At 44.9% G+C, this 22,294-nt stretch overlaps 1 protein-coding gene across 3 annotated transcripts in view; it reads right to left on the reverse strand.

Annotated features, from left to right (window-relative positions):
* Window positions 1-22,294, reverse strand: part of SVEP1 (sushi, von Willebrand factor type A, EGF and pentraxin domain containing 1) — a 538,231-nt gene that overhangs the window by 229,812 nt on the left and 286,125 nt on the right. For all 3 annotated transcript variants that reach the window (XM_030193745.1, XM_030193746.1, XM_030193744.1), the window contains exons 26-29: window positions 13,245-13,446; window positions 11,954-12,129; window positions 8,723-8,847; window positions 6,288-6,411 (exon numbers count right to left, since the gene is read on the reverse strand). In XM_030193745.1, the coding sequence (XP_030049605.1) occupies window positions 6,288-6,411; window positions 8,723-8,847; window positions 11,954-12,129; window positions 13,245-13,446 (627 nt within the window). The remainder of the gene's footprint in view (window positions 1-6,287; window positions 6,412-8,722; window positions 8,848-11,953; window positions 12,130-13,244; window positions 13,447-22,294) is intronic.

Here is a 22,294-nt window from a genome sequence, read left to right on the forward strand (position 1 = left end):
GCATGCTGCAGAACTGCTCATCGAAAATGGGCATCAGCAAAGGCATGGGAGCCAGGGCAGAAGCAATTGGTGCCAAACTGGTAACTTGCACACTGGAACTTCTTCTAAGGAAAGGCAGCGCTCCTCCTGGCACCTGCGCTTCTCAGGTAATGGAGGTACCAATGTCCCAGTGCTCCTGGCATTGCAAGTCGAGGAAGATCGATGCTTATGCTTCTTGGACATACCCTGAAGCGTACAGCCTCAATCCCCTGATGCTGATGAAGCTGCTGAACCTGTATGGGTTCTCGTCAGTGCTGGGTCCAAAGCTGACCAGTCCTGGGGCCTGCTAGCAATGCTCGGTGTTGAGGCAGGTGGAGACTAACTCGATGTCGTTGCACTCCCAGTGGAGTAGCCATGGAGGTCGATGCCACCAGTGCCGAAGTCAATGGTCCGGCCTTCGAAGAGCCATAAAGATGCTACATTTGAGCCAGTCACACCTGCATTTGTAAACAATAGATCACAAACAGAGGAGTCATGATCTGGTCCAAGGCACATGATACATCAATTGTACAGGTCCATGAGTCATGATCTGACCCAAGGCACATGATACACCAATTGTGTGGGTCCACTGCAGAAATCATGTGCCCACACTTAGCACAGTAGAAGATACTGGTCACACACTGGCTCAGGACTCAGGCAGGACTCACAGTAGAAGATACTGGTCACACACTGGCTCAGATCTCAGGCAGGGCACACAGTAGAAGATTTTGGGCACACACTGGCTCGGGTCTCAGGCAGGACACATAGCAGAAGATACTGATCACACATTGGCTCAGGTCTTGGGCAGGACACACAGCAGACTCTGGGAAATGCCACTCCCAAGAGAAGTGTTGCCGAAACGTTGAGAGCCCGGAGACCCCAAGATTTAAAGTGCTAAGAAGGACATCGGGGGCGGAGTGATAGACGTACAGCTGCAGCCAAAACACGCTGAGCGGAACGCCGCCATTCTAGGACACCCAGAAGAGTGCTCACCCAACCCGAAGACACGCCAGCACGCGCCGCACAATGTCGCCCCACTGGGTGTGGGGACACTGAGCCACCAACCCTTCCAAGCCACCCGGCCCACCATGAAGACAACAAGACCCAGCCTTAGCCGATCCACCTGCCAATGCGCCCCATGAAGCACTGCCAGGTGAGGAGTGTGACAGTAACCCCCTCCTAATGCCTCTTCTCTGGAGAAATTCACTAAGTAACATTGGTGTATGAACCTGATTAGTGGGTACCCAGGAATTATCTTCAGGCCCATAGTCTTTCCAAACAATCAGGTAATAGAGACGGTCCCCCTTCTATTTGGAATCTAGAATTTCTTCAACTTCATATTCAGGATCCAGTTCTAGATCTGGATTAGAAGGTACAGACTGAGCAGGATGCCACGTAGAAGTGAGAAAAGGTATCAACAGTGAAACGTGGAATGCATTAGGAATTTTCATAGTGAGGACAGATGAAGGCGATAGGTGACTAGCCCGTGGCGTTCTTGAATAGTGAATGCTCCTATAAATTTAGGAGTGAAACGTTGTGAAGGGAGTCGAAGATGGAGATTCTTGGTGCTCAGTAAGACCTCTTGCCTGGGAAGGAATAGCAGAACTGGTCTCTGAATGCAATCTGCCCTTCTCTTGTAAGCAAAGGAGGCAGATAGCAGCTGCTGGTGTAACTGTTTCCATAGTGATTGAATCTGGGTGACAGAGTGAGACAAGGCTGGTACCTCAGTCTTTTTGTTTTCAGGAAGTGGTAGAGGAATACGAGGGTGACGTCCATACATGGCAAAGAATGGAGAGGTCCCTGAGGATTTGTGAATATGGTTGATATACGCAAACTCTGCCCAAGGCAGCAAGGTGGACCAGTCCTTCTGTTTCTTGTTAACAAATAAGTGAAGGAAGGTTTTTAACATTTAACTCTTTCAGTTTGACCATTGGCTTGCAAATGATAAGCTGAAGTCCAAGGTCACCCCCATTTGCAAACATAACTGGCACCAGAACTGAGATGTAAATTGTACCCCTCTGTCACTTGGTTGGACCGCAACAGATTGCCAAAGCCATGAGTTCTGCTGACAAACACACACTTCCAGATCTTGTCTAGGTCTTACAGCACCAACAAACTCAGTTACAACATTTTTCAAGTGTTTTACAAGACGTTTGTGCTCAGCTATCTGCTTTATGCACATCACCACCTAGAGCTCTACCTCCTGCCTCAGCGACTGCCACACTGATGCGTATTGTGAAGAATAAGGGGCTGTCCTGTCCTGGGTAGGCCACTAGATGGCGCTGTTCCCATAGAAATGGGAAAAATGCCCAGGATGAGTCACTAGAGTGAGCCAGTAGGGGAATGTCCAGGTGGAGGTTGCTAGGACCAAGGAGAGTCCTGAGCTAGAAACACGTGTAGGTAGTTATGGGCTGGAGCCTGTCTGGAATTAGGGGGAAGAGTCTGATTGGGTGGAGAGGCTAATTAACCACCTTATACCTGCCTGGGTAGTGAAAGAGAAGGGAGAAGTTGGGACCTGGCAGCTTGAGGAAGAAGATCCCCTTGAAGGTGCTGGCTGAACTCTGTGGATTTTTGAAACTATCTACTGAAAAGGTGACAGCTGCACTACCAGCTGAGAAAGTCTTTAAATGAAAAGTAAAATGCTTTTGGTTTGGCTGTTTGAACTGTGAAAGCTTGAGGCACTGCTTTAAGTATGGAAAGGGTTTAATTAGAAGACCCTGAGTAACTGCCTTTTTGCTATGTTTAAGTTGAAGAAGAAATGTTTGAGTGAAAGCAGAAATAAGCCATGAAGATGATGTTAAATAGCAACTAATAAAACCTTTGCTTATAAGAAGCCTGATATTGGTGAACACTTGTGAAGGAAGCAAAGCAAGGTCAGCCCTGGCCAGGTCCTGGAAGGGTGACCAGTTCACAGTATCCCAGATCGCCCACACTTTGATGGGAATCCTTAAGCCTGTAGAAGATCAATGTCAGATGCACTTTGAACTGCAGCTTGGGAGTGTTTCTTCAGGTCATATTAAGATCACCTATATAGTTTCCCTTTTTTCTGGAAGAGCTTTGGCGTGGGTTTCCCCCCTTTGGGAACAACAAGACCCTATTCTTTCGGATTTACCTGCCCTTCTGCAAAGGTTCAGGCTGGTCTTTGATGAACCTGGATGTCCGTTCTCTGCTGCTACTGATATTTTGCATCTTCAACAAGGTTCTCTCTCTGTGGGCCATTATGCGATCCATTTTCGCACTCTGGCTGCAGAGTTGAGATAGAACCAGGAGGCCTTAGTCACGGTTTTTTGGCAAGGTCTAGCTGGAAGATAAAGGACGAATTGGCAGGACGGGAACTATCCACCAGCTTAGATGAGCACATCACCATCAGGCTTATTTTCAAAAGAGAAGGGCGCCCATCTTCTGACACAAATTGGGAGATGGGCGTCCTTCTCTCAAGGTCGTCCAAATCGGCATAATCGAAAGCCAATTTTGGCCGTCCTCAACTGCTTTCTGTCGCAGGGACGACCAAAATTCACGGGGGCATGTCGGCACCATAGCGAAGGCGGGACTGGGGCGTGATTAAGAGATGGGTGTCCTCAGCCGATAATGGAAAAAAGAAGGGCGTCCCTGACGAGCACTTGGCCGACTTTACTTGGTCCATTTTTTTCTTGTGACCAAGCTTCAAAAAGATGCCCAAACTGACCAGATGACCACCGAAGGGAATCGGGGATCACCTCCCCTTACTCCCCCAGTGGTCACCAACCCCCTCCCACCCTAAAAAAAAATCTTTTTGCCAGCCTCTTTGCCAGTCTCAAATGTCATACCCAGCTCCATGACAGCAGTATGCAGGTCCCTGGAGCAGTTTTAGTGGGTGCAGTGCACTTCAGGCAGGCAGACCCAGGTCCATGCCCCCCTACCTGTTACACTTGTGGTGGTAAATGTGAGCACTCCAAAACCCACCCGAAACCTACTGTACCCACATGTAGGTGCCCTCCTTCAACCCTTAGGGCTATGGTAGTGGTGTACAGTTCTGGGGAGTGGGTTTTGGGGGGGAGTCTGGAGGGCTCAGCACCCAAGGTAAGGGAGCTATGCACCTGGGAGCAATTTCTGAAGTCCACTGCAGTGCCCCCTAGGGTGCCCAGTTGGTGTCCTGGCATGTCAGGGGACCAGTGCACTACGAATGCTGGCTCCTCCCACGACCAAAGGGCTTGGATTTGGTCGTTTTTGAGATTGGCGTCCTTGGTTTCCATTATGGCCGAAAACCAAGGACGACCATTTCTAAGGTTGACCATCTCAATATTTAGGTCGACCATCAATAAGGTCGACCTAATGTTGAGATTCGGGCGTCCCTAACTGAATTATCGAAATGAAAGATGGACGCCCATCTTGTTTCGATAATACGGGTTTCCACGCCCCTTTGCGGGGCCGTCCTGCGAAGACGCCCTCATGAAAACTTGGGCGCCCCGTTCAATTATGCCCCTCCACGTGTTCTTCAAAAATTATGATAAAATAAAAATATCTTTACAAAAACATAAAATATTTTTTCAAAATCAAAGTAAAAATCAAAGTAGGTGCCCCCACACCAGAACAAGCATGTTCATGCAACTACCTTTACTGAATATCATATTCCAAAAATACCCCTATAATACTTACCTGTAGCCGGATTTTTCTTTACTACAAAAAGCCCTTTCATGTCCCTTTTCAAAGTTCAATCACTAGTAATATTGTATAAATGTCCCTGTATTCAGGCAAACATCACTGTGTACCACACCATAAATCCGGGGCATGAATGAACTCAGAAGATCATAAAAACGTTAATCCAAAGGTAGTTCTGTGTGAAAATCCAAAACGTCCTAAAGTACGCTACCAAATAGCTGTAACACAAAGTTCATGTAACTTGTCCTCAAGTATGTTGTACGCATTTCCTCAAAAGATCCACCATGGCTCAAAAGACACCACAAATCTATGGCAAAAGGTTCATAATGGCATTTCTTCAAATGTGCTGTGCACAGTTCCTAAATTAAAATGTAATGCCAAGAAGTGCAGAGTGATGCACTTAGGGTGCAGAAACCCAAAATAGAGATATAAAATAGGAGGGGAGAGATTGGTAAGCCTTCAGCGGGAGGTGGTGGAGATGAAAACGTTAAAGGAATTTTAAAATGCTTGGGATAAACACAAAGGAATCCTATTTAGAAGGAATGGATCCACAGAAGCTTAGCTGAGATTGGGTGGCAATACCAGGAATTGGGAAGCAAAGCCAGTGCTGGGCAGACTTCTACGGTCTGTGCCCTGAAAATGGCAAGAACAATTCAAGGTCAGGTATACATATAAAGTATCACATATAATGAGTTTATCTTGTTGGACAGACTGGATGGACCCTACAGGTCTTTATCTGCCGCCATCTACTATGTTACTATATGTATGTAAGGTACTCAGAGATAAAGACCAAAATAATAGTAGAATCATCATCTGAGGCTGCAGAGATGCTTAGAACCAGTTAAACACATTTGAGACCTCTTTCCTACCTCTTATCAAGAAAATTGGGTCTATATTATTTGACATTGTTGACTGACTAAACCAAATTGTAAATACATTGTGCAGTGCAAATGGTCTTATTCTCAGCTTACTGACCTTCCTTCTACAATGACTCTTTGGCTGTTACGTTCTTGTACAATTTCTTGTACAAATCTGAAAGCTTTTTTGATTTCCAGCATGCCCAACATGTTCTCTTATTCTACAGACTCACTGCAGCCGATTATGATCTTACAGCAGGCACAGCACAAACTCCAAACATCTACTACAGAATGTAGCCAAAGGGTCATATGTTTGGGGGGGGGGGGGGGGTTGGTGTCACCTTTACATTTAAACAGCACTGCTTCTGTGGATCACAGTAGTCAGAGCTGCAAAATGAGCCTCCAAAATGAAGGTTAAAAAAATAAGGAAAAAGAAATTCTAGCTATCACAAAGGACAAGTAAACAAAATAAGAATTCATCATCCATCTGTCATGACAGAACAGGAAATCATCAATCAGTGTGAGGTTGTGATGAACTCTTACTACAAAACACTGGAATTTCAGGAATGGAGACTCGGAGTTCCAGCTCTGAAGTTGTACAAAAATACATTTAAAATGAATGTGATGGTGGTAAACCTGCATGTGTAGGGAAGGGCTGAGTGGTGATGCAGGGGGTGAAGGCTTTGAAAAGGGAGGGTTAACACAGGACATGTTTACGATACTTCTGTACTTAAGGAATAAAGGAGATAAAGAGCAAAAAATGTAAGGTCTAACCAGAACAGAATATGCTCTTGGAATCTATCTTCACTCTTCCAACAACCCCAGCCAGGAAATCTGGCCAGGCCAAAACATTTCCTTTCTTGAGTTCTTCTGGGCATGAGGTAGCAAGAGATTTCACCTGAAAATTAAAAACAGATACTGGTTTAATTAAGATATAGACACAGCGCACACACACAAATACACAAAAATTTAAACAAGAGCAAATATTCAGAAAAAAATATAAAAACAAATATAAAAATATGAGGAATGTTAATCAAAACACAGGTTATAGCATTTAAAATTAATGCTTATATTCAGCACTGCCATATGTGTAGTCAGTGGCATTGGATATATGTATTGGATGCTAACTGCTGCAACCATTATCCATTTAGTTTAGGCCTGCTAAATCCTAAGGATGCTATGCGGGCGGAACAGGCATGGGATATGTAGATATTTTATAAAAATGGAGTAAAAAAGAGCAGATCCCAGAGCAAAGTTCTCACATACAAAATTCCTTTATTGTTACTTGGGTGGGCATGCATTTCCTCTTACCTCCCTCCATGCCTTGCCCCCAACCAAACATAACAATTAAAAAACCTTAGTTGGCTGGGACCCTCAAGCCTCGCCAGCTTGAAGAAACCCAGAATCTCCCACTCATAAAAGTGCAGCAGTACTTTCCGTCACGAAACTGGCACTGCAAGCATGCTGCATTATCATGCAAGAACTGAGCATGCACGCTATCCCACTTTTGGCAGCTCAAAATGCTGCTGCTGACTGCCATGCTTTGCTTACTGGAGGTGGTGGACATCAGATGTCTTCAACTGGTGGGGTTTAGGGATCCCTGCCATCAACATAAATGGTGTGCTAGCTCTAGGGGGACCTCAGGCAAGTAGAGGGGTTGGCCCAGGCCCACGTGTGGCTACACTCCAATCACATACAAATCTACACCTGTTCTGGGGCAGGTGAAATATATGTCCATGCTAAACGCACGCACATATAAAATATCAGACAGTTAGGGTGGTGGACTTTGGTCCTGGGGAACTCAGGAACTGAGTTTGATTCCTACTTCAGGCAGCTCCTTGTGACTCTGAGCAAGTCTCCATTAACCCTCCATTGCCCCATGTAAGCCGCATTGAGCCTGCCATGAGTGGGAAAGTACGGGGTACAAATGTAACAAAAAAAAAATAACAGAGGTTCTGTAGATCAACAGGTAGTACAGATGGAGTAAAAAAGAGCAGATCCCAGAATATAGTTCTCACATACAAAATTCCTTTAGTAATACTTGTATATCTTCAAGCATGGGTGTCTTCAAGCTGGTGAGGCTTGGGGGTTCCTTGTCAACTAAGTTATTTTGTTATGTTTGATAGGGGAGCGAGACAGGGAGGGAGGTAAGAGAAAACGCATGCCCATCCATGTTACCCATTGCTCCCTCAAAACAATTCCTTTTTAGCTACAGTACTGTTGTGTGAAAATTGGCATACTATTGGGTCTGGTTCTTGGAGCCTATATTTGTAAAGGCACATAGGTGTCTATGTTACTTTTATAAAAGAGGCGCCTTTTTGTTCTTTTACCATCAATACCCTCTTATGCATTTACCTCTATTGGAGTATTTTATGTTCATTTTTCTGAAAGACAGGAAAGAAAATTAAGGAAATAGGAAAATATGTAGCGATATGATAGGGCCTGTTAAAGGCACTGCAATTTTTTTATTTTTTGTTACATTTGTACCCCGCGCTTTCCCACTCATGGCAGGCTCAATGCGGCTTACATGGGGCAATGGAGGGTTACGTCACTTGCCCAGAGTCACAAGGAGCTGCCTGTGCCTGAAGTGGGAATGGAACTCAGCTCCTCAGGACCAAAGTCCACCACCCTAACCACTAGGCCACTCCAATAGTGTTTTTGCCACCTTCTTAAGCATCTGCAGTGTGTTCTACTGCACTTACATAAGAATAAGAGTAGTCATACTGGGTTAGACCAATGGTCCACTTAGCCCAGTATCCTGTTTCCAACAGTGGCCAAGCCAGGTCACAACAGAAACCCAAATCAAGGCAATAATCCCCGGGCAAGCAGTAGCTTCCCCATGTTTGTCTCAAAGCAGACTATGGACTTTTCCTCCAGGAACTTGTTCAAACCTTTTTCAAACCCACATCCTCTGGAAAAGAGTTGATTGAGTGAAAAAAATATTTCCTCTTACTTGTTTTAAAAGTATTTCTATGTAACTTCATTGAGTGTCCCCTAGTTTTTGTACTTTTGGAACGAGTAAAAAATCGATTTATGTCTACTAGTTCTACACCACTCAGGATTTTGTAGACCTCAATCATATCTCCCCTCATCCATCTTGTTTCCAAGCTGAAGAGCCCTAACGTCTTTAGCCTTTCGTCATACAAAAGGAGTTCCATCCCCTTTATCGTTTTGGTTGCTCTTCTTTGAACCTTTAACAAAATATTTACCTCTAAATCAGAAAGGGTATGATTCCAAATGTTGAGCTGGCTAATTGAGCCCACAAAAGATTCGGCTGGGTTAAATCCTTCTCCCCTTTGGTCTTGGTCCTGTGCAAGTACTAATACACCACCACCTGCACACAAAAGAAAGAAGCAGTATACTATAATATACCTTCTGTAGCTTAGGAGGTCTTTTACTAAGCAGCAGTAGCGTTTTTAGCTCACGAAAGAAATCAGCTGGCGGTAAACGCCCTTGGGAGTTAATAGGTGTCTCGGCTTTTACCACCAGCTGATTTGTATCATGAGCTAAAATGCTACCGTGGCTTAGTAAAAGACCCCCTTAATGAAGTCTTTATGAAGTTGAGAGTGCAAGTCTCTTTGATAGATAATTACAGTATAATGAGGCTTTATTTTATATTTCCTCTTAATAATTTGCATGACTACAAAAGAAGTTCACCACATGGAAGTCATAACAGCTGAGCTTCATCAAACCCATGTTTAGGTGGCCTCTCATCAATTATAATAGAACTTTTAGGGGCCCTTTCACTAAGCTGCGTAAGCATCAACATGCGCCCAACGTGCACCAAAATGGAGTTACCGCATGGCTCTTGCGGTAATTTCATTTTTGGCGCGCATTCAATACGTGCGTATGAAAAATATTTTTTATTTTCGGGCGCATGTAACGGACGCACACCAAGTGGCATTTCACACACGTAGGTCATTACCGCCCAGATTCTTTACCACTAGGGCAATGGCTGGCGGTAAGGTCTCAGACCCAAAATGGAAGCTCGGCAATTTTGATTTTGCCACACGTCCATTTTCAGCAAAAAACCCAAAAAGGCCTTTTTTACAGGCGTGTTGAAAAATGGATCGGCGCACGCCCAAAACCTGCGCCTCAGTAAAAGGACCCCTTAGTAAATATTCTCCTAGCCACTACTCAATTGCCCTCCTCCTTGTTCCTTCTCACCCAGTACTTCTCTCACCCCTAATTGTCTTGTCTGTCTGTATTACTTTTAGATTGTAAGCTCTATTGAGCAGGGACTGTCTCTCTGTGTGTCAGGTGTTCAGCGCTGCTTGCGTCTGGTAGTGCTATACAAATGTTAATAATAATAAAATGTTTACTAATGGAGTAATTTTACAAGGCATCTCTGCAAGTAAAAGTGTTTATGCAAATAAATGGTTTCTTTTAAAGCTAGGGTATAAATTCTTTAAATTATGAGCAAAAACCCTGTATGCACATTAGTGTATCTGATCTGACTGGAGGCACTGCCAGGGACAAGGTTTAGAATTATGCACTTATTTTGTAAATTATACACATGGAGGATTATTTTATAACCTGTCACCTAGGCAGGAAAAGCACATAGGAGCATATATTGCACCTATTACATAAAAATAAAATACACTTATGTGCTTTTAAAATTAGCACAGGCTAAAGTATGCGACAGGTGTAATATTCACAAGTGTCAATCCTATCTTTGCGCCATCTATTCTGTCCCCTAAGGAACGCATGCAATATAAGTAAGTAAAAGTAGGTGCTATAACTTCTCTACACCTATTTTGTTATATACGATGGGAAACTGGGGAAATTTTCTAAGATGCCATTTGAGTGTGTAAAACTCTGTTCTACATGCACAAGTCCCTTGAAAAATTACTCCCACAGCATTTAAAATAGAACCACAAATTTGCGTGCATCTACTTCCCATAGAGTAATTTTAATAGGGAAAGCATATTTTAATTATTTATTTATTTAGTGGTATTTATTAACCACCTTTATGAAGAGATTCATCCAAGGCAGTGTGCGGCAGGTACAGTTTAACATAAAATTTACAATTTTGTTAACAGCATAACAATAGTAAAATAACCAAGAATAAATATAAATACAATAAAAGAAAACAGTAAATTGAAACCTAATAATAGAACTACCGTGAAACAATACCAAAAATATACACAACAGCACTGGAGTTGAAATTCCAGAGATATAATACAATGTTAGCATAATACTAATGATACACCTAATAATCATGCATTAGAACATTCAACTAACATAGATATGATGCTAAAGATTTTCTAGAATACGGCTTACTATGTAGCTGAGGGACGAAGAGCAGATATATGATGGGAACAAGATGCATACTTTCCATTTTAAAATTGGCCTAACCTGTGCATATGTACTGCTTATTTAAGAGTGGTGAGAAGTGTTGGGGAGAATGTTTAAATTGAATCTGATGGCACCAAACTTTCAGGCATCCATCACCCTTTCTGTTTCACTAAAACCGAACATGCACATGAGAAGAAGGAAGAAGCAGGCAATGTAAGGAGAGCAGCGCTGGAGAAACACTTCAGCTGGCAGGAGTTGGGGACCCCCGCCAGTCAAACCAGGGGCACTTGATCTATTTTGGGGGGGGGGGGCAGGCCCCCGTAGCTACACCACTTAGTAACCACTACCTCACAAGCACAGTAACAGGTTTTGTGGTATTTTGATAGTTACCGCACTCTAAACCATGCATTAAGGGTATATGGTGTTGGGGGCAGTAACTAGGCAAGGCAAGGATTGGGCATGGGCATAGAAGGCAATTTACAGTTAATACATGGCGCATATTGCATACTGTTACTTCTACAGATGCTAATTGCTTCTGTAATAACTGTAACCTGAGTACCGAACGCTAATGCAAATGTTAACGCATGACCTGCAATGGAAAATGATAGGCACACCTCCAATAACTGTTCTGTTAGATCTGCAGTTACCGTGCATCAATTTTCTGTGTTAAGTCACAGTAGCTGCAAAAATCTAACACACTTTAGTACATGGGTCCAATCTGTTGAGATCATCAGACACAATCACCCTGAGATCTCTCTCCTGGTAAATGCATCCCATTCTTTTGGCTTGCAAGGTCCAAGGTCAATCTGGGCAAATTTAAATTTGGTCTGAAATCATGGCTGTTTGCGCAGACATTTCAGCCTGAATTGAACCATCTGTAATTTAGCCATGGTACACCCAAGTCTCTCTTTGATAAATGAGCTACACGTTATATCTTTCTCCTATCTGTTTCTATTTCTTTCTATTACATCTTCACAAACAATTTTAACGCTTACTACCTTTTGTGTGTGTTATAATCTCTCTCTCTGTTGTGCCACATCTATTTTAGTACTGCTGTTATTTTTATTGTAAACCGCTTTGAAGTGGATAAGAGGAATGGCAAAAAAAGTAAAATGTATAATTGGAAAACAGCTCTACATTACCAGGAATACTTGATCCTACAGAGAGGCCTGTGCCACCATCAGATAGTTTCCCATCAATGTACACTCTCCAAGCACCATCAGCGCTTGTCCACGTGACTGCAATGTGATGCCACTTTCCGTCATTCACAGAGGGACAATCCGTTATCCTCTCCTTCCCATTCACATAAAGGACCCAGCTGCACAAGGAGACAGCAGCGCAAGAAGGCAATCACATTAACCTTATCCTTTATAAAAACATGGCTTTTTTCAAAATCTTTTTTTTTGAACATAGAAAGACTGAAGAGCCAAAGGTCCACTCCTGACTAGACTTCAGTTGCATGCCATACTTCTTTAAATTAAAAAAAAAAGTCTCCAAAAGGGCAATTCTAAACGTCTGCATTTACATATCTCTTGCATGTGTAAATGATTGGGAGACTAGCACTTATGCACAAAAATGACAGCAAGGCACCTGTACAGTTACAGAATACAGTTTAAGTGGCATAGCATGGGTACAGTATGGGCAGGGCTCCCACTTACACACAACTTACTGTAAGTTACATGTATTCCTGGCACATATACATGCTTGCAGTTGTGCCAAGTCTTTGACTGGTGTAACTGCAGGGGCGTAAATGTTAGGCATGTTGGTACCGGGTTATGCTGGTATTCTGTAATAGAATTGGCGTCCACCATGAGTCCTTGGGGCGCCTAAATGGAGGTGCCCATCTGCGGAATTTCCCATGCATCTGAACAAGGAAATATTCATGGATTTTTCAAAGAGAAAAAATGAAAAACCTAAGTCCACAAACATTAAAAGAAAATAAATTATTCTAAGTTAGTACGTCTACACTTTATTTTTGGTGGTTCTTTCCTGCATATTTTTGGGAAAGAGATATTTTGAAATGAAAGCTGTTTGAAGCCCAGGCTGAAAGAGTTGCTTTTATGTAGCAGTGCACTAGCCTCTGGGAGGAAGTGCACTTTATGCTGGCAAAAAGGTAGATAAACATTTTAAGAACATATCATGGTACAATAGTGGTACAGTAGCAAAAACTGGAGTTACCTGCAGGTACTAATTTTTTTCACCATGTGCTAATCACGTTCTGGCTCATCATATATTATATTCTAAATAAATGCATGCCATAGCTCAAATGTGATCATTCATTTTTACAATTTTAATCCCTAATCTCTGTACTACATAGATAACTACAGGACCCTTTCATCCACTAGCAAAATATTTCAAACTGGGTCTCAAATAATCACCAATAACCAAACTCATCAGTAGTCTGTGAGAGGCTAATACTGCTGTCTGGCTTACCCATTGTAGTCTGTAAGGAGAAATGCATTGTCATTTCCATTCTCTACCGCATAAGAAACTGGCGTTCCATAGTTGGTGGTGTCAGAGGACCTCATCCAGAATGTACAGGAGATGGCACTCAGTGATGGGAGAACATTTTCAAGCAAGACATAGCCATAGATCCCTGAGACTTCAAAATCCAGGTTAAAACCAGAGGACTGTTCTGCAACCACAAGGGAAGAATTTTCAGCTTTACAGTCTTTCATTCATTCAAATTATTTTGTTAAACAAAAATAGCTAGAATCCAACATCAAAGCCATAAAGTACATCTGTTTGTGAACTAGAATCTGGTTAGGAATTGCAACTCATTCTTAGTATCAAGCATTGCTCAGCTGTTCATATGTATATCATCACACGTACACTAAATAACACCATGTAAATGCCTTCATTTCAGTCAAGTTTATTACATAATATCTTGATTACCAAACTGGAATTTTTAATGCTCCTAGCAGGTTCTAATCAGACAAATAGCTTCATTATTACACAAGAGGCACAGAGATTTAAAATAGGAAAACCAGCATGTGAGTTAAGATACAGGGCAGGATTCCTTTCACAAAGAGAAACTCAGTATGTGGGGAAAATATGGAAATCTGATTTGTGAGGAACAAAAAACTTTCTCTGTTGCATTCATATGAGATCCACGTAAATCAGTGCCTTTATTCTACCCAGTTTCATTGATCTTTCAGAAAGGTCGATTATAATGTTATCATGATAAAAGAGATTTTTTTTTTACTGTTGCAAAGTCAGTGGCAGAGTGTGAACTCCTGGGTTGTTGTAGTACAGCTGAAACATGTATTTGAGCCAAAGTACAAAGATTAACGAGTCTGTTTACTAAATGTTAGCACACGCTAACAGTCATCAGTGTGTACCATCTGCCAACATGCCCATGTTATTCAGCATTGAAATTGTGCAATGGACAGTAACTAGCCTCTTGTTGCAGTTACAAAATATGCAGTGAGAATTTTCTTGTGACTATCCAAATTTCATCTTTTTAAATAATCATCACAGCTGAAATCTGAACAGATAAACAGCATACTGTGATTATAAGTGTAATTAAGACCGTTTTGTCACTGATCAGTGCCTCATGATATACTGGATGAGCTTGTGGCTTTGGACAGAACTATAGACTTGTTGATATGAAACAGACACTACATGGAGAAGAAACTTGGGATGGATCTTACTTTGTTTGGGAAAAATTGTGTATATGCTGTATATGATACCGGTGCCTGCAATTCACTGACTCTTCTTGCTGAAGTGATGGCTATAAAAAATGCAGTGTTCCAGAAGAGGTGATTTAATGACTTAGTCCTGCCAGAACCACATGTAAAAGCTCATTTTACATAAAATGTTGAGATGGGAAATGAGATGTCTTGGTCTGGATGCTCACAGTTCCCAGTATTATACTAAAGGTTCTGCCAAATGTGAAGCCTATTGTGAAATACTATAATGATGTGCAAGAGCCCGTGTGTAGCTGTCAACACAACTTATGGGAGCAACAATTTTAAAAAGCTGCATAAAAATTGCTCAAATTTCTGGCTGCTTGATGTGAAGAGATCTCTCCATTTGGAATCAGAAGCCCTGAGTTCTAAACTGTGTAATGTGAGCTATAATGTGAGCTCCCTATTCAACTGGAGAAGCGTCAATCATTAAGATAATATTTGGATGTGGAGGGTAAAATGGATAACTGCTGGATAGATTGTTCTGATGAGACCATTACAGAAGAGTCGATTTCATGTGTCATTGACAATAGGATTCATGTAGAAAGAGATAGTGACTTCTGATCCCAATAGAGTTTCAGGTGTCACTAGAGTGCACACATGTGGAGTATGGCAAATGGAATGGCCCAAGAGCTTGAGAATGTTTCTGGATGACGTGATTTGAATAAGCTGAAACTGCTGCACAAGTTGAACTATAACCTGAATTCTGTTGTTTGGTAAGTAAGACTTGGCTCTTTCAGGGTCTAAAAATGCTCCTATAAAGACTACCAATTGTGTTGTTTGCCATCTGGACTTCTCTCTGTTTATGAAGAGACCCAGTATTTAAGAAAAGAAATTGTAGGGTTTTTTTTATTGTGATTTGAACTTGCTCTTTCAAAGGTGCGGCGAGTAGCCAATCATTGAGATATGGGAACATGAAGTCCCCCCCCCCCCCCAAGTTGAGCGCCATTTATAGAATAGTGCATTGCAGGATCCAGGTTCAACTTTTAGGTGCAAGGATTTACAGCAACTGAACCCTGATGTAAATCCCTGTTCCTAAATTAGGCACAGATCCCCAGAATTCTATAATATTATGTGCATTTTTAATGAACACCCATGACCAACCCATGCTCCTCCCATGGCCATGCCCCTTTTCAGATATGAGCTAAATAATCTGTGCACGCATCTTTATAAAATAGCCCTTAGCCAGAGGTGTGCATAAATCCAAATTACTGCCAATTAACGCCAATAACTGTTAGCACTCAATTATTGCTGCTAACCAGCTCGAGTAACATTTATAGAATTCCTCTGCAGGTAAATACCCTGCGCACGGAATAAAAGCCAAAGGGAAGGATTTTATTCTGATAAGGATGATGGAGAAACAAAGTGCAACAACTGCCAATGTTGAGGGTGAATGGGAATGTGGGTATAGGCACTGTTTAAATCCACGGTGGCCAACTGTCTTTTTTCTAGCAGGGTCAGTATCATGGCTAGGGAGTTCACTTTTGATGTGAAGATTTAAGGTCTAGGATGGGTTGTGGACCCTCAAACCCCTTGGGGATGAGAAAAAATTTGAGTAAAACTACTACTACTTATCATTTCTATAGCGCTACTAGATGTATGCAGCACTGTACACTGAACATGTAAGAGATGGTCCCTGCTTGATAGAGCTTACAAACTAATCAAGACAGACAAACAGGACAAATAAGGGATAAGAGAATTTCTTAAGGTGGGAATTATAAAACAGACATGGGCACTCCTCATTTGGAAAAGAGGAACTTCTTCAAATGCTCTGTTTTGAATGAGGAAATCAAGTTCTGAGGAAAGGATAGGAATATTTTTTATTGGAAATTTCTTTGAAGGTGGTGGACCTCAAGAGGATGGCAGTGTGAGGAAGTGTGGGTTCTCAGTGGGGTTCTCAGTGTGGTATCGATACTGAGAACCTACTGATCTGACGTTATCTGTCTCTAAGCCTCCTCAAAAAAAGGAGCCTGCCTCCACAGGTTGGTCATCAGAACAATGAATTAGCCTTGACAAGAGCTACAACTGATTATACAGGCTCCTTGTATTCTCATGGTCTTTGTTTCTGCACATACTGTTGTGTATTCTGGAACAGAAGGTTTGGTTTGGTCTGGTATAGTTTTTGGTACCTTTGTCTGGGATAACATTGCTGAAAAAATTGCTGTGGGTAAAGCTATCTTTAAGTAGACTGTCCAGACTTTAACCAATATTGGGAGGACTGCTCCAATGGGGCAGAGAGTTCACGGACTGTGAAAGAATTGTCTTTGAGCTGAGAGACAGTATCTTTGACCTTATCCACATAGAGCTCCTCCGGAAGTCCAGATGCCTCAGGTCAGGCCATCTGTCTTGAAGAGATAGCTGCCACAGCTGATCTGATGAAAGTATCATATACATCATAAGTAGAATGAATGAGATGGTAAACTGACTCCTGAAGATCCTCTAAAATTGGTGAGGTATGGAACTTTGGTAAGATCTCCTGCCTATGGAGTTGGGAAATCGTTGCTCCTTTCCAGGAGGAAGAAAGAAATTGGATTTTGCAGACTTTGATCTCCTGACAGCTGGATTTGGGACCTGGGAGTGGCTATTGGGCTCAATTTCAAAAGAGGATGCCCATCTTTCGACATAAATCGCAAGATGGATGTCCTTCTCCCAGAGACGTCAAAATCGGTATAATCGAAACCCGATTTTGGACGTCTCCAACTGCAGTCCGTCGCAAGGACGTCCAACATTCAAGGGGGCATGTTGGAGGCATAGCAAAGGTGGGACATGGGTGTCTTTGACCCATAATCGAAAAAAACAAGGATGTCCCTGACGAACACTTAGACATTTTCACCCGGGCGTGTTTTTTTAACGAAAAAGGCACAAAAAGGTGCCGGAAATGACCAGATGACCACCGGAGAGAATCGGGGATGACCTCCTGTTACTCCCCCAGTGGTCACTAACCCCCTCCCACCCTCAAAAACATCTTTAAAAATATGTCGTGCCAGCCTCTATGCTAGCCTCAGATGTCATACTCAGGTCCATGACAGCGCATGCAGGTACCTGGAGCAGTTTTAGTGGGTACTGCAGTGCACTTCAGACAGGTGGACCCAGGCCCATACCCCCCCCCCCCCCCACCTGTTACATTTGTGGAGGAAACAGCGAGCTCTCCAAAACCCACCATAAACCCACTGTTCCCATATACAGGTGCTCCCCTTCACCAGTAAGGGCTATGGTAGTGGTGTACAGTTGGGGGTAGTAGGTTTTGGGGGGCTTTGGGGGGCTCAGCACACAAGGTAAGGGAGTTATGTTCCTGGAAGCATTTTATGAACTCCACTGCAGTTTCCCCTAGGGTGCCCGGTTGGTGTCTTGGCATGTCAGTGGGACAAGTTCTCTACAAATGCTGGCTCCTCCCACACCCAAATGGCTTGCATTTGGACGTTTTTGGTTTTGAAAATCGCCGAAAGTCAGAAATGTCCATGCACTACTACTACTACTTAGCATTTCTATAGCGCTGCCAGGGTTACGCAGCGCTGTACAAGTTTAAACACGGGGAGGGACAGTCCCTGCTCAAGAGAGCTTACAATCTAACGGTAACATACTACGTAGTCAGTGTAGGTAACAGGAATGGGGAAGGTGGTTAGGCGCCAAAAGCAAGGGAGAAGAGATGGGTCTTGAGTAAGGACTTGAAGATGGGCAGGGAGGGCGCATGGCGTATGGGCTCAGGAAGTCTGTTCCAGGCATAAGGTGCTGCGAGGCAGAAGGGGTGGAGTCTGGAGTTAGCGGTGGTGGAGAAGGGTACAGATAGGAGTGATTTGTCCTGAGAGCGGAGGTTACGGGTCGGAACATACGGGGAGAGGAGGGTAGAGGTAATGGGGGGCAGCAGATTGAGTGCACTTGAAGGTCAATAGGAGAAGCTTGAACTGTATACGGTAGTGGATTGGGAGCCAGTGAAGCGACTTGAGGAGAGGGGTGATATGAGAGTATCGGTTCACGCGGTAGATAAGACGTGCGGCGGAATTTTGGACAGATTGGAGGGGGGATAGGTGGCTAAGCGGGAGGCCAGCGAGGAGAAGGTTGCAATAGTCAAGACGAGAGGTAACGAGCGAGTGGACGAGGGTTCGGGTGGTCTGTTCAGAGAGGAATGGGCGAATTTTGCTAATATTATAGAGGAAGAAGCGACAGGTCTTAGCTGTCTGCTGGATATGGGCAGAGAAGGAGAGGGAGGAATCGAAGATGACTCCGAGATTGCGTGCTGAAGAGACGGGGAGGATGAGGGTGTTGTCAACAGAGACGGAAAGTGGGGGAAGAGGAGAAGAGGGTTTGGGTGGAAAGATAAGGAGCTCAGTCTTTGCCATGTTCAATTTCAGATGCCGGCTGGACATCCAGGCAGCGATGTCGGAAAGGCAGGCTGAAACTTTGGCCTGGGTTTCGACTGTGATGTCGGGAGTGGAGAGGTAAAGCTGTGTGTCATCGGCATAGAGATGGTACTGGAAACCATGTGATGAGATCAACGAGCCTAGGGAAGAGGTGTATATCGAGAAGAGAAGTGGTCCAAGGACAGATCCTTGAGGAACCCCAACAGAGAGCGGGACGGGGGTGGAAGAGGAGCCATTAGAAGATACTCTGAAGGTGCGTTGGGAAACATACGATGAGAACCAGGAGAGGACGGAGCCCTGGAACCCAAATGAAGACAGTGTGTCAAGAAGTAAATTATGATTGACGGTATCAAAGGCGGCGGATAAGTCGAGGAGGATGAGGATGGAATAATGGCCTTTGGATTTGGCGAGGAACAGGTCATTGCAGACTTTAGAGAGTGCTGTTTCTGTCGAGTGTAGTGGGCGAAAGCCAGATTGAAGCGGGTCGAGGACAGCCTGAGAGGAGAGGAAGTCGAGGCAACGGCTGTGGACAGCACGTTCAAGTAATTTGGAGAGGAAGGGTAGAAGAGAGATGGGGCAGTAGTTGGAGGGACAGGTGGGGTCAAGTGATGGTTTTTTGAGAAGTAGTGTGACTACTGCGTGCTTGAAGGAGTCAGGGACAGTAGCGGTGGAGAGAGAGAGGTTGAGGATGTGACAGATTGAGGGGTTAACTGTAGGAGAGATGTTGGTAAGCAGATTGGTGGGAATGGGATCCGAGGAACAGGTGGTGCACTTAGAGGAAGAAAGAAGGCGAGCAGTTTCCTCTTCGGTGATCTCAGGGAAGGAGGAAAAGGAAGCAGGGTTAGGTTGGTAGAGGGAGTGGGTTAAGAAGTCACAGGGAGGAGAAGGCTTGGAAGTGAATTCAAGGTTAATCTTCTGCACTTTATCGCGGAAGTGGTCAGCTAGTGTTTGAGGAGAGAGTGAGGGGGGGGTGGGAGCGGAGGGTACTTTAAGTAGGGAGTTGAGGGTGGCGAAGAGGCGATGAGGGTTGGAGCCAAGAGAATTGGTTAATTGAGAGTAATATTCCTGTTTGGCAAGGAATAGGGAGGACTGGAAGGAGGATAGCATGAATTTGTAATGGGTGAAGTCTGATAGGGTGCGAGATTTCCTCCAGAGTCGTTCAGCAGATCGGGTGCAGGAGCGAAGGTAACGGATGCAAGGGGTTAACCAGGGCTGAGGATTAGTGCGCTTAGTGGGGCGAGAGACAGATGGTGCTAGGGTATCCAGAGCAGTGGAGAGAGTTTCATTGTAGGTAGAGACAGCCGTGTCGACAGATTCAGAAGACGAGATGGAAGGGAAGAGATTGGAGATGTGGGAGGATAGGGTAGGGGGGTCGACAGCTTGGAGATTCCTGAAGGCCGTGGTTATAGTTTGGGCGAGGTTGAGGGGGAGGGTGATGAAGTGTGAGGGTGATTAGGTGATGATCTGAGATAGGAAGGACTGAGGTGCAGAAATTGGAAGGTGAGCAGGAAGAGAAGAGAACGAGGTCGAGACAATGGCCATCACGGTGGGTAGGGGTGGTAGAGCATAGTCGGAGGTTAAAGGAGGATATCAGAGTGAGGAATTTAGAAGCGTAGGAATTGGATGGGTTGTCAACGTGAATGTTAAAATCGCCAAGAATGAGGGATGGAGATGCGGGATCAAGAAAGACGGTGAGCCAAGCGTCGAAGTCAGTAAGGAATGAAGAGAGGGGCTTGTCAGGGGGGCGGTAGATGACTGCAACTCTGAGTGGTAATGGGTAGAATAGCCGGATGGAGTGAGCTTCGAAGGACGAGAAGCCGTGAGACTGCGGTAGGAGTAGGGCTTGGAAACTACAGAAGGGTGAGAGAAGTAGCCCGACGCCTCTACCGCGGCCCTCTGGGCGGGGAGTGTGGGAGAAGAGATAGCCTCCATGACAGAGGGCCGCGACGGAGGCAGAGTCGTCAGGGGAGAGCCAGGTTTCAGTTAGGGCGAGCAGTGGGAGGGAACGAGAGATGAAGAGATCGTGGGTGAAGGGCAGTTTGTTGCAGATCGAGTGGGCATTCCACAAGGCACATGAGAAGGGGAGGGAAGAGGGGGGGAGGAGGGGAATAGAGACGAGGTTGGAGACATCACGGAATCGTTTGCATGGGAAGGAGGAGGACAGGTGGGGGGGGGGGCCTGGATTAGGATTAATGTCTCCCGCGGATAGCAGGAGGAGGAGCAAGATAGTGCGGAGGAGGGTGGGGGAGGTCGGGCGACGAAGGCGACGAAGACGGGGTGCACTTAGGAGGAATGGTGAAGGGTTAATGGTAGGAAGGAGGTGTTGGAGATTAAGGGTTAGGAAGGAGGAGGGGGACAAGAGAGATGGTGAGGTGGAGAGGGATGAGGGTGAATAGGGTATTGCCGTAGCGGGCAGGATGGGAGGGAACACAGGTGGGCAATGGATTCCAGCGGTAGACAGCGGTAAGGGGAGGGGAAAAAGATTAGGAAGGGACAGGGCCAGGAAGAGGATGTGGACAGGGGCCATAAGTAGTGATTGCAGTGTGACAAGTGTAAGTGTAGTGACAGAGCGAGGAGCCGGAGGCTTGGAATCGGAGGGATTGATGGACTGGAGAGTGGGTAAGTCAGCTAGCAGGCGGGTTGGGGCATGCTGGAGCCGATGGACAGGAATGAGCAGGGAGACGCTGGAGAGCAGGTAAGTCAAGGGCTGACAATTTAGCAGGTGGGCTGGAGCATACTGATGCAGGGGGACAGGAGCGAGCAGGGAGAAACTGTCAATGGCTGGTGAGTTAGCGGGCTAGTAGGCTAGCAGGCAAGTAAGCTGGAGCAGGCAGGCTGGAGCAGGTACTGGCTGACAAGCCAGCAGGTGGGCTGGAACAAGCTGGTGCCGATGAATAGGAACGAGCAGGGAGAAGCTGGAGCAGGCAGTCTGGAGCAGATGGACTGAGATAGGCAGGGAGAAGCTGGTTCACGCTGGAACACGCTGGAGCAGATGAGTTGGAGTAGGCAGGCTGGAGCAGGTACTGGAATAAGCAGGGAGAAGCAGGTTCAGGCAGACTGGAGCAGGTGTACTGGAATAATCAGGGAGAAGCTGGATCAGGCGGATTGGAATACGCTGGAGCAGATGAACTGGAGCAGGTAGGCTGGAGCAGGTGTCTCTGGGCAAGTAGGCTGGAGCAGATGGGTTGGAACGAGCAGGGAGAAGCTGGTTCAGGCGGACTGGAACACGCTGGAGTAGATGTATTGGAGTAGGTAGGCTGGAGCAGGTGTACCGGAGCAAGTAGGCTGAAGCAGATGGGCTGGAACAAGCAGGGATAAGCTGGAACAGTCGGACTGGAACGCTGGAGCAAACAGAAGCAAACAGAAGCTGGATCCGACGGACTGCAGCTAGAACAAGCAGGGGAAGCTGGATCTGACGGACTGCGGCTGGAACAAG

The sequence above is a fragment of the Microcaecilia unicolor genome, chromosome 2, assembly GCF_901765095.1.
Source record: "Microcaecilia unicolor chromosome 2, aMicUni1.1, whole genome shotgun sequence".
Classification (NCBI taxonomy): Eukaryota; Metazoa; Chordata; class Amphibia; order Gymnophiona; family Siphonopidae; genus Microcaecilia; species Microcaecilia unicolor.